Raw genomic sequence first — 16,696 nt, 5'->3', positions numbered from 1 at the left:
AAACTATGATCCTCAGATCTCAGTCTCCTTAGTAACTAGGATGAGTCGTGAGCCACAAGCACCCAGTTCAACAGTCACTTTCAACATTCTAAACAAAGTGATCCTTTCTTGGAAGCACCAGGCAAGAAACAGTAGGTAGAGCACACACAGCTTTTTAATAGCAGCAGGTCAGGTGCTAGCAGCCCTTGGGGCATTGTACCAGTGCAATACAGGAGCATGGGGGTGAGGGAAAGCACCAAGTGAGGGTATGCTCAGAGTCCACAGGTGAGCATCAGGCAGGACGAGGAAGCCCTTCTACACATCTCTGGCTTGTCAGACAGGAGAGGTGACCCCTGGTGGCACTACCAGAGGACCGAGCTAGGCAGAGTCAAGTTCTTGGTGGGTGTTAGACACACTCGGGTCACCTGAGTGCCTTCTGACCAAAGGGAGAAGAGGCCTGATCCATTTCCACAACCACGAAACCCATTCTCTGCATTTGTTTTGGTTTGATTTTGGCAGATTGGTTGTTGGCTTGGTTTGCTTCTGTTTTTGTCTTTGGTTTTTGAGATAGAGTCTCATAATGTAGCCCAAATGACCCTGAACCTACTATTCTCCTGCCTCAGACTTCCAAGTACTAGATTATAGGCATGAGCCACCTCCTCTGGCAATCCTCTCACTATATTTGACCCTGGAAATTCCAAGCTTAGGGGTCCTTGTTGGACTTGCCCCAGGGTGGGGGTAGGAGGGTAACTGGCACAACTGTGCTCCACTGCCTTGCCTCCAGCCCTAAAGGGATCTTTCTGGAAAGAGTACCACAAGGCGGGGGTGCTCAGAGGGAAGGGGTTTGAGGGCTGGTGGTCCCATAACTAGGTCTCAACTTCCAGGCTCTCCCAGCTGCTCCAGGAGGGCCTTGACCTCGCCTTCCACTCGCAGCAGCTGGGCTTTGCGCCAAGGGTTAAGGGTGGCACCGCGGCTGTCTTCCAGATCCCGTAACAGCAGCTCGAGGTGGCGCCGGACCCGGGCCCCGTCCCAGCTGTTGAGGTTCCGCTGGACCTCGCTGAGGATCACAGACCAGTACTCCGACACCGCCGTCCCTTCTGTCAGCGAAGCCACAACCCGGGCACCCCCCTCAGCAGCACCTGCCAAATCTCGCAGGACCTGGCGGCCCTCTGAGCTCAGTTCGTTGAAGTAGAGGCTAGGAGGAAAGACAAGGGAGGACATTATCCATTGGGGCCCTGAGAAGGAGGACCTGAGGGTGGATGGGTACATCAGGGGCAGGGGTGAAACTCACAACTCATCTCCTGGCTGCCAAGGACAATGGGTCAGAGTGGGCAATAAGCCAGGGATGGAAGGGAAGAGGCCCATGTTCAGGAAGGAGGGGGGCTGGGAAGACAGGGAGGGACACAAGCATTGAATGAGACTGGAGAAATGGAGGAAAGCAATCAGGGCAGGGTAAGGGCTGGTCACAGAAAAAAAAAACAAAACAAAACAGGGATCAGTTAGAGTTGAGTCACCAGGCCCAGGCCCAGAACACTCCAGGGTAAGAAGAGCAAGGGGATGGGGACATGAGGCATGGGACCAAGGGCGGGCAGACTTACTGCAGCAGCTCGAGGGACAGATGCTTCCGGGCTGCCTTGGCCAAGGTCAGGGCTGCCATATCGCCTGCACCGTTGTAGGCCACATTCAGCTCCTGCAGCTGCTGGTTTCGGTCCAGCTGAGCAGCCAACAGCTCCAGCCCTTCATCTCCAAGGCCCGTGTGCAGCAGGGACAGGTGTGTCAGTGAGGTATTTCCTGCCAGGCCCTCCATCAGCAGGGCGACCCCCGCCTCCGTCAGCCGGTTGTTGGACAGCCTAGGGCCACGAGCAACGGAAGGCTGTGAGGGCCATTATAGATGCTCTGGGCAGGGAATTAGGTCTTAGGCCAAAGACTGGGCATAGGCTGGGTTGAGGAGACACAGGACAGAAATGCAGATTCAGCAGGGCACCCCGTGGCTCACAACTGTTATCCTAGCTACTCAGGAGAGTGAGATCTGAGGATCAAGGTTCAAAGCCAGCCCAGTCAGAAACATCTGTGAGACTTTAATCTCTAATTAATCACCAAAAAAGGTGGAAGTGGAGCTGTGGCTCAAATGGTAAAACAATAGCCTTGAACAAAAGAGCTGAGGGACTGCCCAGGCCCTGAGTTCAAGCCCTAGGAACAGCATACACATGGGCGCGCGCACACGCACACACACACACACACACACACACACACACACACACACACACAAACTACAGGCCCAGAAGGGAACAGGAAAGTGGGTGCTGCCCCTGCCAAGGAAAGTAGGAAAAGCTGACTTCTTTTCTTTTCTCTCTCCTTTCCCTTCCTTGCCTTTGTTTCCTTGCTTCTTCTTTTCCTGTCCCTGTCTTTCTTCCTGCCCTTCCAACCTCTTCTTCCTCTTCCTCTCTCCTTCTGCTATCTTCCTTTCTCATTCACCTCCAGGCAACTGGAATCTTGGTGAACCATCCAACACCACACCTTGTGAGGCTGTCGCAGGAGACAGCTTAGGTCATCCAGCTGAGGCTGCTGGGGAAAAGCTGGCTGTTTCCAAGCCTCCAGCCCAGATATTACAGCAACCTCTCCACCTACCACCCCCTTCTCCAAGGCTGATATTCACCACGAGAGCTTTTCTTCTTTTTCTTCTTTTGTGTTTGTCAGTTGTGGGGTTTCAATTCAGGGCCCTGGTGCTTTCCCTGAGCTCTTTTGCCAGTTGTGGGGTTTGAATTCAGGGCCTGGGTGCTGTGCCTGAGCTCTTTTGCTCAAGGCTAGTGCTCAGCCACTTTGAACCACAGCTCTACTTCCGGTTATCTGGTGGATTATTAGAGATAAGTCTCATGGACTCTTGGGCTGACCCTCCTGCCTGGGCTGACTTCGAACCTCAATCCTCAGATCTCAGCCTCCTGAGTAGCTAGGATTACAAGCATGAGCCACCAGTGCCCAGCTACTAAGCCTTTCTTAACATCTTCTTTGTTAACATCTTTACCCCATCCCTCTGCTTCCAATGGACCTGGGCATACCTGGGGAAGGTTAGAACCTTGACTCCCACCATCTTTACTGTGGCCTAGGTGGGCCTGTGTCAGGCACACTGTGAGGCATGGAGTTTGCCCTGGCCTGAGCAGACCCTTAGGTCAGAGCCTCTCCAGCCCCTGTCCAGCACTCACCGCAGCGTGTTGATTTGGCACTGGTCATGCAGCAGCAGGTCTCGGAGGTCCCTGCAGGCTTCGGGGCCCAAGTTGTTGAGTTGTAAGCTAGAGCAGAAAGAAGATAGAAGGGAAGAAAGGGACAAAGAAAGCAGCTTGGTCTCCCCATCCACAGGCCTGGATCTCACCAGCCTGCCTCCCAGAGCCACATGCCCTCTGTTGCTTCTGTCACCTTCACCCAAACCAATTTCTCCATCCCATCCTGCTATGGCCTGGAGGTGGCTTGTCCCTCAAGGGACATGAGTTTGGAGACATGGCCCCCAGTTGGTGATAACTGAGATAGTCTAGAATCTTGAGAGGTGGGACCTGGTGCAAAGGTGAGGAGATCATTGGCGAGGGGATTCATGGTGGACGCACAGAGCGAGTTAGGTCTCATGAGAAAGGGTTGTTTTAAAGCAATCCCACTCCATGTGCTCAGTCTCTTCTGAACGGAGCTGTTTCCTTTTCTGCCCTTTTAACCACATTACAACACAGCAAAAGAAGCACCAATAGAGACTCCTGTCTAGTCTAAGCCTTCAGCCTCCAAAGCCCTGAGCTATGTCGACCTGTTTTCTTTATAAACTACCCAGCCTCAGGCCTTTTGCTATAATAAAAGAAAATAAACTAAGAAGCAGCAGCTGGTCCTTCCTCTCCCTCTCTTCCCTGCTTCACCTCCAACCCTCTCCTCTCATCGTTACCTATGCACCAGGACAGGTGCTCACCCCAGCTTCCGGGCACGCAGCAAGACCGGCATGAGCGTGCGCAGCCCAGCAGGGTCGAGCTGGCAGGAGGCCAAGTTCACCTCATCCAGGGCATGCTTCCCGCTGCCCAGCACAGCTGCCACTACCGTGCACTTGAGGGGTGTCATGCGCACGCCCGCCAAGTTCAGCTGGCGCAGGGAGCTGAGCACCTCGGCAGAGAAGCGCTGGTTCTGGAACTCGTAGTGGAAGAAGAGGTGGTCCAGGAGCTCTGACGGGGGCAGCACCTGCCGGCCCAGCTTGCCCAGCTTCTTCTTAATGGCCTGGGCATTCTCCAGGGCATCCAGGTTCTTGATGGGGCAGCCAAGCTGAGCCAGCACGGCCCGATTGTGGGCAGACAGGAGGCCCCCCATGAACATGGGGAAGAGCTCAAATACCTCGTCCTCGGGGGGCTCATCTGGGTGACGCCGGGGGCCCTCCACCCCCAGGATACTGGCACCCATCTGATCCAGAACATCGTCATTATAGTAGTCTTCCTCTCGGAACATCTCCAGCACCATGGCCTGGGCCACGGCCTCACGGTTCTTCCCCACCATGCGCCCAAACACTTGAGGAACAACCTAGAAAAGAAGCAGGGGAGATCACGGTGGCCTTCCACAGAACTCGCAGCCTTCGGGGCTCCAGCCTCGTGATCGCCCCTTGCACCCACAGCACCATTTGTCAGCTCACACTCATCCCCCTCACTGCCACACCTTCCATGGCTCCCCACCACCTGGGGGTCACACTTCAGACCTGGAGCCTGGAACCTGAGACGTCATCATCTAGCGGCCAGTTGACCTTTCCAGACTCAGTTCTTAAACTCTTGTCTCATTAGAAATTTCTCAGTCTCTGTCTCTCACTTTTTGCCATTCCTGGGGCTTGAACTCTGGGCCTGGACACGGTCCCTAAGCTTTTGTGCTCAAGGCTAGCACTCTACCACTTTGAGCCACAGCTCCACTGCTGGCTTTCTGTGGTTAGATAAGAGTCTTACGGGCATTCCTGTCTGGGCTGACTCTGAGACTCGATCCACAGATCTCAGCCTCCTATGTAGCTAGGATTATAGGCCTAAGCTACTGACACCTGACTTCTGTCTCTCTCTTTTTCTCTTTATTTTTCCCCAAAATACCCATACATCTCCAAGCCCGGCAGGGAGTGGAAGGAAAGGAGCTACACAGGTGTCCCCAGAGAATCCAGAGGGGATTGGACTGGGTGGGGTCAGTGCCTCGAAGCCTCTACGAACAGTGTGGCTCCTACTACTTGAAACAACCATGGCATCCCCACCAACCCAAACCTCCCTCCCCACTCACTCTATTCCCGCCTTCAAGCTTTTCTCATCTTCTTGACAATGCCAAGGTTTCCCTTCCCTCCGAGCCTCCATGATGCTGCTCTTTTTTTTTTTTTGGTCGGTCGTGGGGCTTGAACTCTGGGCCTGGGCGCTGTCCCTCAGCTCTTCAGCTCATGGGGCTTGAATTCTGGGCCTGGGCGCTGTCCCTCAGCTCTTCAGCTCAAGGCGAGCGCTCTACCACTTGAGCCACAGCGCCACTTTCGGTTTTCTGGTGGTTTATTGGAGATAGGAGTCTCACAGTCTTTCCTGCCCGGGCTGGCTTTGAACCGCGATCCTCAGATCTCAGCCTCCTGAGTAGCTAGGATTACAGGCGTGAGCCACCAGCGCCCGGCTAATGATGCTGCTCTTTCCTGGGGTGCTTCACCTCTGTTCTCCCCTGGACTAATCCTATAAGAACCAGTTCCCCTGCCCTCCACAGCGAGACTTCCCTGACCCCCTTCTCCAGCCCGGCTCCCCCATTCCACCTCCAGAACACCTGGAACTTTGCCTTCTAGGCATTTAGCATCATTTTTCACTATCGGGTTCTGTTCATTTGTGTTCAGGCTGTGAGATCAGAAAGGACAGGAACCTGCAGTTTGGTTAATTGATTATTTTTTCCTTCAGGATCTGGCATGTTACCTGGCACACAGCAGGCACTCAAATATTTAACAAGGAAATGAATGTCTTGGGGGCTGGTGATGTCACCTCACACCCTTGCAATGAATTATTGGATTAGCTTGAGGTGCCTCCTTGAATATCTGGGGTGTTTTTGTCTTTTTTTTTTCTCTCCAGTTATGAGGTTTGGATTGTGGGCCTGGGCACTGTCCCTCAGCTCTTCAGCTCAAGGCGAGCACTCTACCACATGAGCCACAGCACCACTTCCAGTTTTCTGGTGGTTAACTGGAAATAAGAGTCTCACAGACTTTCCTGCCCAGTCTGGCTTTGAACTGTGGTCCTCAGATCTCAGCCTCCTGAGTAGCTAGGATTACAGGCATGAGCCACCAGCATCTATCACTTCATCTTTTTTATGAGTACTAGGATTTGAATTCAGGGCTTTATGCTTGCTAGGCAAGTGTTCTAATTAAGCCACACCTCCAGCCCTTTGTGCTCTGTGTGTGTGTATGTGAGAGTGTGTGTGTGTGTGTTGGTACTGGAGTCTGAACTCAGAGCCTGGGCACTGACACAGTTTTTCACTCAAGGCTGGTGCTCTAACACTTAAGCCATACCTCTACTTCCAGCTTTTTGGTGGTTAACTGGAGATACGAATGTTACAGGGAGTCAGGTGCCAGTGGCTCACACCTGTAATCCCAGCTACTCAGGAGGCTGAGATCTGAGGATCACAGTTTAAAGCCAGCCTGGGCAGGAAAGTCCATGAGACTCTTATCTTCAGTTAACACTGGAAAACCAGAAGTGGTGATGTGGCTCAAGGGGTAGAGTACTCACCTTGAGCTGAAGAATGCAGGGACAGTGCCCAAGCCCAGAGTTCAAGCCCCACAACCAAAAAAAAAAAAAAAAGAATGTTAAAGGGCTGGGAAGGTGGCTCAGTGGTACAGTGTTTGCCTTGCAAACATGAGGCCCTGGATACTAATCCTCAATACCACATAAGCAGAAAAAGCCAGAAGTGGTGCTGTGGCTCAAGCGGTAGAGTGTTAGCCTTGAGCTGAAGAGCTGAGGGACAGCGCCTAGGCCCAGAGTTCAGGCCCCATGACCGGGGGGAAAAAAAAAAGGATCTTACAGACTTTCCTGCCCGGACTGGCTTCAAACCAGGATCCTCAGATCTTCGCTTCCTAAGTAGCTAGGATTACAGGCACAAGCCACTGGGGAACCCCAATTCTTTATGTCTCGTGGCCTATGAAAGGTGAAACGCGTTTTAATTCTGCGAGCACTGTGGTTCTGCTTTCACAGAGAAGCTGCTGATTCATTCCTAGAGGAAACCATAGTTCCCTAGCAGGCACCACCGCTTGACAGATATCCTAAAACAGCAGAAGAGTTCTGACAGAAAGAGCACAGGCCTCAAAAATCACAAAACCTGGGGTTCACATCCCGGCTAATCTACTTGCGCTAGGAGTCTCCTTGGACAAGTTCCTTTGCTCCACTTCTTCCCTGATCAAAGGGATGGGAACAGTATTTCATCTCCAGATCTCCAGGGTTGGTGAGAAAGACAAAAGAAATGGCAGTCTGCAGCAGACAGGCTGTCCTCGATCTCTCAAGCAATCACACATCCGCGCTGCTCACAGCAGGGCCCTCAGCCCTCTTGTTCGGATTCTGGAGCAGACCTGCTTCCAGGGTGGACCATCCTAAGCCAATTACCGATACCATTCATCCTCTCAGTATAAATGAATAAAAGGGCATCTGCTTTATAAACCTGTCTCTGGTGATTGAGTTAGGATGACTCATCACTCCCAGAGCCTGATCACCTCTGGGGGAACAGATACAGTCATGTTTCTTAGGCTACAAAGCACAGGACAGATAATGCTGCACTATAGTGACCCTCACCTCCAAGTAACAAAAACTAGAAAGAGATCACTAGGTGCAGTAGCCCACACCTACAATCCCAGCCACTCAGGAAGCAGAGATCAAGAGGATCATGTTTAGATTATCCCAGCTTGCACCAACAAACAAATAATGAATGAGCTGGACCCCAATTCCTAGTTCTGCAGTAAGCTGTTAAGTTAGGAGGACTGAAGTCAAGGCCAGCGATGAAAATCCATGAGATCGGGGCTGGGAAGGTGGCTCAGTGGTAGAGCGCTTGCCTTGCATGCATGAGGCCCTGGGTTAGATTCCTCAGCACCACATAAGCAAAAAGAAAAAAAGCCAGAAGTGGTGCTGTGGCTCAAGTGGTAGAGCACTAGCCTTGAGCTGAAGAGCTGAGGGACAGTGCCCAGGCCCAGAGGTCAGGCCCCACAATGGACAAAAAAAAAAGAAAGAAAGAAAAAGAAAATCCATGAGATACTATCCACAAAAGTAATTAAAACAAAAAAGTCATGAGGCTTTGAGTTCAAATCTCAGCAGACAAAAAGACAGGGAGATACAAAATGTTAGATATCCATATAGGATCAATATTAAAGGCCCTGGCCTCAAATTTCACTCCAGCCCCCAAGCCTTCCTGCAGCTTCTCTCCCCCTTTCTTAGGCTCCAATCCTACTAAAAGCTAAACTGCCAAGAGGGAAAGCCTGTTAACCCTGGGAGAAGGCCCCTGCTGTAGAAGAGACAGAGCTTTCTTTCTTTCTTTTTTTTTTTGTCAGTCGTGGGGCTTGAACTCGGCTTGGGCGCTGTCCTTGTGCTCTTCAGCTTAAGGCAAGTGCTCTACCACTTGAGCCACAGCGCCACTTCTGGTTTTTGAGTGGTTTATTGGAGATAAGAGTCTGAAGGACTATTCTGCTCGGGCTGGCTTTGAACCGTGATCCTCAGATCTCAGCCTCCTGAGTAGCTAGGATTACAGGCGTGAGCCACCGGTGCTGGGCTAAGACAGAGCTTTCTACTAGGAGAGGAATGAGAGAGGCGGAGGGAGCCACGAGACAGTCTGGGATCTGCGAGGGGAAGGGGAAGGGGAGGAGTCCTGGCACTGTTACCTTGAGCAAGTTGAAGAGCAAAGGGAGAATCCGCAGGGGCAACAGTTTGGCCACAATGCCTAGCACCAGGCTGACATCCTCCCCGACGCGGCCCACCAGCTCAGCCACTTCCTTGCCCACCCGCTGCAGGGTGGTCTTGCGCAAACCCAGCACAATGTAGAGGGCTGCCAGGTATTCCTGCATGGCCGGCACGGTGAACACGAAGGTGCCCAGGTGCCCTGGCTCCACACATGGTGCCAGGAAGAACCTCAGGGCATCTCGGCGAAAGATGTGCAGAAGCTGAAACTCCTCTTCCGTCCTGATGCCAGCCTCCAGGCAGCCGCGGACATCCTCTTCAGAGAAATAAGTCTTGCGGGAAGACACTCCCTCGTAGGCTAACTTGCCCATGGTTCGGGCTGCATAGGCCATCAGGGACAAATTGGAAGAGTCCGTGCTATCCAGCGTTTCCCCACTGAAGTTGAGGCGCAGGAAGCTGGTATAGATGCTTGTGAGGGTTTGGCCAGCCGGCGTGGGGGCATGTAGGAAGTGCAGGGTAGCACAGACCAGCCAGCAATAGGAGGGCAGAAAGCAGGCAGCAGCGATCTGGTGGTGTCCCTCCAGATTTCGGGAGAGCATCTGCACCAGGTTGTCTCGCTGAGCTGGGGTGGCAGAGATACTTGCACCGCCGGCGCCATACCCACAGTCCGGCTGGTTGAGACGGAGCTGGAAGTAGAGCTTCTGCAGGTTGGTATCTGAAAAGCCGCAGATCTCACCGTAGCGGCCCACATACTTGCTGGGGATGCGGCCTATGGCGGAGGGACGGGTGGTCACCAGAATGCTGGCCTGGAAAGGACATGGTTGATGGTTAAGAAAGATCTTAAGCTAGGCAATGATGGCTCACATCTGTTATCCCCACTACTCAGGAGGCTAAGATCAGGGAATCATAATTCAAAGCCAGCCCCAGCAGGAAAGTCTATGAGAATTTTATCTTTAATTAACTACCAGAAAGCCAGAAGTGGCTGTATGGCTCAAGTGGTAGAGTGTCCTATTTGAGTGAAAAAGCTCAGGGACAGAGAGTAGGCCCTGAGTTAAAGCCCTAATAGAAAGGGAAAGGAAAGAAAAAGAAGGGGATGGGAGGGAAAAGAAGAGGAGAGAAAAGGAAAAAAAGATCTTAGGTCTGGGTACTGATGGCTCAAGCCTATAATCCTAGCTGCTCAGGAGGCTGAGATCTGATCATCACAATTTGACGCTGGCTGGGGTAGACAAATCCAAGAGACTTCTTTCTTTTTTTTTCTTTTCTTTTTTGCCAGTCATGGGGCCTGAACTCTGGGTCTGGGCACTGTCCCTCAGCTCTTCAGCTCAAGGCTAGCGCTCTACCACTGGAGCCACAACACCACTTCCGGCTTTTCCTGTTTATGTGGTGCTGAGGAATCAAACCCAGGGCCTCATGCTTGCAAGGCATGCACTCTACCGCTGAGCTACCTTCCCAGTCCCCAAGAGACTTATTTCTAATTAACCAGCAGAAAGCTAGAACTGGAGGTGTGACTCAAGTGGTAAAGAACCAGTCATAATAGAAAAAGCTGAGAGAGACAGTGAGGTCCTGAGTTCAAGCCCCAGTACTAGCAAGTATGTGTGTGTGTATATATGTGTGTGTGTATGTGAGTGTATGTGTGTGTATATGTGTGTGTGAGAGAGTGCATGCACACACGCATGTGCTCTCACACATTTTAGACTCCTGTTTCCTCTAGTTCCTGAAGTGGGAGTATCCAGGGATGAAGAGGACAATGACTACAACAATTATAAGTAACAATTAATGAGCACCTGCAATAGTCCAGGGCATTGATCTAAGTATTTTATATGGGGGGGGAGGGTCTTTCATTTAATTGGTGCAACACAAAGGATAGAAGAACACAGTTTACTGACTTGCTCAGAGTCACTCAACTGGAAAGTAACTGCTCAGAGTCACTCAACTAGAAAGTAACTAGGTCAGGATTTGAACTAACCCAGCAAGCCAGGGACACAAAACTCCTTACAGGGCAGGGCAGGGGGTAACAGCAGCAGGGTGTGGCAAAGGATGCCCACCTCGGGCAGCATGTACTTGCGCAGTAGGTTGACGATGATGGCAGCTGGAGCCCCAGGCTCCTCAGGGTCACTACAAAGTCCTGTGCCTGCCAGCCGGAAGTCAAGGTTGAGCCGCTCTAAGCCATGGAGCACAAAGAGCAATCGGGACCCGGTGGCAGCCATCAGGGGCAGAACTTCCTTCAGCGGTGTGTAGCGCTGAGCCACAAGCTGGGACAAGGAGGTGGGAGTGGGGCCCAGGGATGACAAATCCTCGCAGGAGAAAGGGATGAGCAGCTCGAAGGCAGGCAGTCGCCCATAACACCAGTCCAGGACCATCTTGCGCACCAGCGTGCTCTTGCCTGTGCCCACTGTCCCATACAGCACCACCGTCTGCACCCGGCGCCCACAGGCATCCGGGTCAAAGAGCTGAGCCAGAGCCAGAGGGGGAAGCCTAGCCGGGGGCCGCTGGTGCTCTAGGACCAGCTCCGCAGATGGACGCAGCAGCTCATCGGGGGTGCTCTCTTGGATCACAGGGTCAACGTGCACCGTGTCAAGAGCAAAGGTTGGGCCAAACTGGCGCTCCTCCCTGGGAAGCCGTGTGAACCACTCAGCCAGATTCCGGCGATGCCGCTGAATAGCTTCTACACAAAAAGGCAAGGGACGTGGGTCAGGGAAAGGACTGGAGATGTTGAAGCTCAGGCCTAACCAGGGTAGTGGTAGAACATGCTGGAGAGTCAGAACATAACCTGCCAGGCACTAATGGCTCACACCTGTAATCCTAGCTATTCAGGAGGATCTGGTTTGAAGTCAGCCCAGGCAGAAAAGTTCTTGAGACTCTGATCTCACCTTAACCAGAGAAAAATCAAAAGTGAAGTTGTGATTCAAGTGGTAGTACCCTAGCCTTGAGTGAAAAAGTTAAAAGACAGTGTCCAGGCCCTAAGTTCAAGCCCCAGTACTGGCATCAAAACCAAACCAAACCATAGTACCCAAAGATACAGAATGATACAGGGCCCACGATCCCCTCAGGAAATACAAATTGCCCACTGAGTTTGGAAGCTCTATGACAGAAAGGAGGAGACTCAAGGCAAGTAATACTGAACGTGGACAATTACAACCTGACTGCTAGACCCAACGTTAGTTAAAGGTGGAAAGAGCACGTCTCTTCAAGTGTTTTGTTCATAATAAGTGTGTTCTGAATGAGCACAGCAGGAAGGGATACACACACATATAGGAAGGCGGGAGAGAGCGGGAAGCAGAGAGCCAGGGACCACTGATGGAGGACGGCAGTGGACCTCCTCCAGGCCCCCCTCCAGAATCCAGGCACCCCAACCAGAATCCCATCCAGTCCTTTACCAGCTGCAGAGACACTCCGGAACAGCTGTCCATGCCTCCCTAGGGGGGGAGGACTGTCCGCTGAGCTCTCTTGGTGACTTGAAAATGCCCTGGGAGTGAGCACAAGAGGTAAGCTGAGGCCTGGCCACTGGGCTCAGCCTCCGTACAGTCTGAGTCCAGACTGCTCTAGACTTCTGCTTCCTGAGATCCAGGCCTGATCCAGTTCAAGTTCTCATGTCCTTCCCAGCAACAGAAGCTTGGGCCCAGGACCTTCAGCCCCTACTGCTGCCTGCCTGACTGCAAGTCAGCCTGGCCCCGGCTGGAGCCACGCACTTCCCGCAAGCCCTCTCTTCTCCCACTGCTATGACTTCCACTAAGCTAATGTCCACAGGCCGCAGCTAGCTGCTTCTGTACCCTCCCGCCTCCAGAAGCCCAATCCTCTCTCCCAACAGATCAGCCTGACACCATGTCCTCACCACCACCACCCCTGCCCCGAGTCTGCTGAGCTGTCCCCGGGTATAATGTATGGCAAAATACCCAGGCTCACCTGAAGGGCCCCAAAGGGCGATGCCCTTTAAGGGACCATCTCCAGTGGGTCAGGAAGGGGATGCGCTTATCTATGGAGAGAAGAAAGAAACTACTGCAGGCTCCATGCATGTGTCTGCATTCATACCCACCTCGCTGGCTCTCCTGCCAACAGGGATGCCCCTCTGTAGCAGTTACTAGGCAGTCTTGTATTTCACGATATGATTACTTGATTAATATCCAATCCCCTCCTCCATGAGAGGAGGGACCTCATCTGGTTTTGTTCACCACTCTGTGCCTAGAGCTTAAGGCAGGTAAATAGCAACTGAAGGAAAAAAATGAAATCAGAGTTCCGCAACTATAAGGGACCCCTAGAAGATTATCTTGTTCAGCCCTCTTATTTTAGGGTGGGATAAAGAAGGCTCACAGGGGTGAGGTGACCTGCCCAAGGTCAACAATTTGGAAACCCAAAGCACTGGGACTCATGCACCTGGTATCTGAATTGCCGCTTTCTCGCTTTCTTGGAGGCACCATCTGGATCCCGAAGAATGAAGAGGCAGAAACAGAAACCTCAGCTTCCTGCTCACCTGGTGGCTGCAGTGTTCTTCCCAGACCAGAGGCTCTAGGCAAATGACGGCCCCACCTCATCTTGGGAGAGAAGGCCAGAGCCTCAGCGACTTAGGACCACTTCTGTCCTGTTTCTCTACAGGAAGAATGATGTAAATGGGAAGCCGCTGTCCTTTATCCCTCCCACCTGCTACTTGCTCCAAAGCAGCTAAGGAGGAGCCTTCTCCCAGGAGAGGCCCAGCCCTCCCTCAGGTGTCAGCATGGTTGAAGGCCTGGCCTGGCTTCCAGCTCTTCTCTAGCAAGGAAAATCCCAACCAGAGTGGTTGCATTTTATCTCCTGCCCCCTCTTGCCTTTCCCCAGAGGCTTCACAAATCCCACTGTCTTCAGTTCCAGGCAAAGATTCTGTTTTTAGGCATCTTTTTCTTCCCTCTGGCTGCCAGCAAGCTCATTTCCAGGGGCTTTTTGGAGCCCAGATTTTCCAGGAATAATTACCCACTCCCTTCTGCCTTTCTTCCCTCACCACTGGGTTCCTTTAGCTGAGTTTTAATGGTTTTATCACTTTCTCTGCTGTGACTTTGATCTGGGCTGCCTTTGAGGCTGGCATAAATAATAAATGAAGGAGAAGCAGCCGCTTTCTACTTGACATCTCCATAACGAAATGCTGCCACTGCTTCCAACCTCAGCCACGCAAACTGCTCTCCACTTACTTTGTAACATTGTTTCAGGTCTTTTTCGGGAAAGCTGGCCTGTTATTCCACACCTCCCTCCACCACTCCTTCAAGCCAAGGACCAGTCTTAGGCCTGCCAGTGCTCTCAGGACTGCATTATCTAAGCCCACACAGCCGCTCCCAGGACTGACAGGGCCCCATCTCCCCGCGGGCATCTCTGCCTTTAGTCTCAGCCCATTTCTATACCTCATTCCAGACAGGAATCACCCCTCTCCAAAGTTTCCTTACAGACATAGAACTGCTGGCCCAGACAAAGCTCCTCCTCCCCTCGCATTTGCCTGCAGCCCGCACCCCACTCTGGCTGAGCAGGTTCTTGCTTTTGATTTCTAACCTACCTACGCCTTTAAGATCTTTGCTCTCAGGAAGTTGCTCCTGGGTCCCCTTAAATTCAGAGAGCTCCCACCTGGGCCTGGTCTTCTTCACTAAGAACAGGAAACAAGTGTCTGCTCTCCCCCCCCCTCCCCTTCCTTAGCAGGCCCCAGCGACCGAGAGCCTGGGAAAGCGCAGCCCGAGTCACGGAGGGAGCCAGGGCGCTGTTATCATCCGCACGTCCCGGGCAGGAAGAAAAGTTAGGGGGCGGGCAGGGCAAGTCCGGGGTAGCTCTCCCCCGGGTCCCAGACGGCTCCCCTGCTTTCAGGTGACCCCCGGGGAGCCTGCCCCGCCGTTCGGGGACCCCGCGCGCGGTGCTCCCCGCTCGGGCCCCCCCGCGCCCCGCGCCCCGCCCGGCCCCCGCCCCGCGCCGCCGCCCAGCCCAGCCGAGACCCGACGGGCGATCGGGCCGGCGAGGCCTTTACCCTGGCTGCCCGGGCCCGGGAGCGGGGCCGCGGCCCGGCGGGGCGGAGGAGCGCGCAGCGGAAGCCGGCGTCACCCGCGGGCTCGCGGCGTCCCGGCTGGCTCAGCGCGGCGCTTCCTGCCCGCCCGCGCCCGCGCCCGCGCCCGCGCCCGCGCCCGGGCGAGCGAGGCCGGGCTGGCACGCGCCCCGGGCAGGGGCACCGGAGGACGGACGGGCCGCGGGGTCCTGGCCCGCGAGCGAGCGGGGACCGGCGCGGATGGGGGGGTTTCCCGCTGCGCCCCGTCTTCCGGCCCGTCCCCGCTGGCACTGCCCCCCGCCCCCCCCCGGGCTGCCACACGGTGACCTCATCTCACCGATGAGGACACCGACGCAAAGAAGAGCCAACCGACCAGGGCTGGTTGATCCGGCAGGGAGGCGGGCGGGCGGGAAGGCTGGGGCCTGGATCTTCCCCGACGCCCATCCCCGACAGTCTGCGGCTCGCCACCTCCTCGGCCGACTTCCTGGGGCCTCCCTTCTGAATCCTTCGGACCCCAGGCCTCTGCGTGCGGCCCCAGGTCCCTTTAGTCAGGAAGGAGGAGGGTCTGCTGGACAGTTCCCACCCCAACCTGCTCTTCCTGTTTGCCATCCAGTGGTGGGTCAGCAGTGGGACTTCCGCGTCCTCAAAGCCCTCGCCCTTATCCCTGAGCTGGGCAAGGAACAGCGGTGTACACAGAGGCCGTCACCCCACCCCCCGCAGGACACACCTCGACATGCAGACGTAGGTGTACAGTGTGCCAGAAGCTTCTGCATACATGGGGAACTGAGACAGACTGGCCAGGGTGGGGTGGGAAGACGGCTTTGCGGGCCATCTTCCTTCCAGACAGAAGACAATGTGTATGTTTTACTTCTGGACAATTGTCTATTCATTGAGTATGTGGTGTTGGGCCATTACTGGGCACCCACCCCATTGCCAGGCCCAGTAATAGCCCTAGAGAGATCAAGCAGAATTCTGGGACACACCACCAGGTTCAAATGGATGGACTTGAGAGACCAAGGCAAAACAAGGCCTTGGACAAGTCTGGAAGAGGAAATTGAACTACCTGCTTCTGACTGAGAAAGGCGACATTCGAACTGGATGGTTAAAAATAAATCAGTCGGGCACTGGTGCTCACGCCTGTAATCCCAGCACGTGGGAGGCTGAGGCAGAAGGTTTGAAAGTCTGAGATCAGTCAGGGTTACATAGTGAGACCCTGTCTCAAACCACCAAGATTCATTCATCAAAATTAAAAAAAAAAAAAAAAGCCAGAGAAGGAAAGAATTCAAGCAACAGGGAAAATGGCACATTTGCATTTTAAGAGAAGTTCTCCCAGGGGAGCTGAATGAAAAGGGGAGAGGGGGAATAGAACAACCCTCTGGCTGCAGGGGGGGGTTACCATAAGAGGCAGATGTCACTTGATTGCAGGTACTGGCCATGGCTTGGAGCCTGCTGCTCCCCTCTCCTGTTGGTTCAACACCCATGTAGATTTTATTAATAACATATCATTTGACTGGCTTTTTGCAGACAGAAGTAGAGCGAGTCATGCTGTGGGCATGTCTTCTGTTGTCTGACCGCAGGATGGAGTGCCAGGTGCTCTAAAAGCTGTAGCATGAACTATCTTGGTCAACTGTCCTCTAGTACTTTGTGTAGTCCTAGCATACATTCAGAAATGGTCATATGAAAGAACCTGATCAGGTGAGCACTTAGGGAGAGAGGGCCCCATTTCCAAACATGTAGAGATGGGCAGAGTGCATTTATACAGGGTGTGTGTGTGTGTGTGTGTGTGTGTGTACTGGGGCTTGAATTTAGGGCCTTGTGTGCCTGCTTGGTTTTTTATTTTTATTTTATTTGGTCTGAGACTGGG

At 53.5% G+C, this 16,696-nt stretch overlaps 1 protein-coding gene across 6 annotated transcripts; it reads right to left on the bottom strand.

Annotated features, from left to right (window-relative positions):
- Nucleotides 1-144: 144 nt before the first annotated feature.
- Nlrx1 (NLR family member X1) lies at nt 145-15,425 on the bottom strand. Of its 6 annotated transcripts, none has more exons than XM_013009742.1 (10): nt 15,170-15,425; nt 13,315-13,430; nt 12,750-12,819; nt 12,224-12,312; nt 10,892-11,511; nt 8,831-9,652; nt 3,920-4,515; nt 3,180-3,266; nt 1,578-1,829; nt 145-1,174 (listed from the first exon to the last, which is right to left on the bottom strand). In XM_013009742.1, exons 2-10 carry the CDS (start codon nt 13,373-13,375, stop codon nt 853-855), a joined length of 2,919 nt encoding a protein of 972 aa, XP_012865196.1. In that variant the 5' UTR covers nt 13,376-13,430; nt 15,170-15,425; the 3' UTR covers nt 145-852. The 6 variants fall into 6 exon arrangements, with proteins under 6 accessions (XP_012865196.1, XP_012865195.1, XP_012865194.1 ...); XM_013009741.1 differs by having other exon boundaries at nt 15,206-15,425; XM_013009740.1 differs by lacking the exon at nt 15,170-15,425 and adding an exon at nt 14,818-14,878.
- Between the last annotated feature and the right edge of the window lie 1,271 nt (nt 15,426-16,696).

The sequence above is a fragment of the Dipodomys ordii genome, unplaced genomic scaffold, assembly GCF_000151885.1.
Source record: "Dipodomys ordii isolate 6190 unplaced genomic scaffold, Dord_2.0 Scaffold10, whole genome shotgun sequence".
NCBI lineage: Eukaryota > Metazoa > Chordata > Mammalia > Rodentia > Heteromyidae > Dipodomys > Dipodomys ordii.
This window is presented reverse-complemented; position numbering and strand designations above follow the sequence as displayed.

Coding starts and splice junctions, on each gene's coding strand:
- Nlrx1 (XM_013009742.1), bottom strand. CDS start 13,375: ATGAGGTGGGGCCGTCATTTGCCTAGAGCCTCTGGTCTGGGAAGAACA. Junction 12,313..12,749: donor CGCCCTTTGGGGCCCTTCAG/GTGAGCCTGGGT, acceptor GCTCACTCCCAG/GGCATTTTCAAGTCACCAAG. Junction 11,512..12,223: donor CCGGAGTGTCTCTGCAGCTG/GTAAAGGACTGG, acceptor CTTTTTGTGTAG/AAGCTATTCAGCGGCATCGC.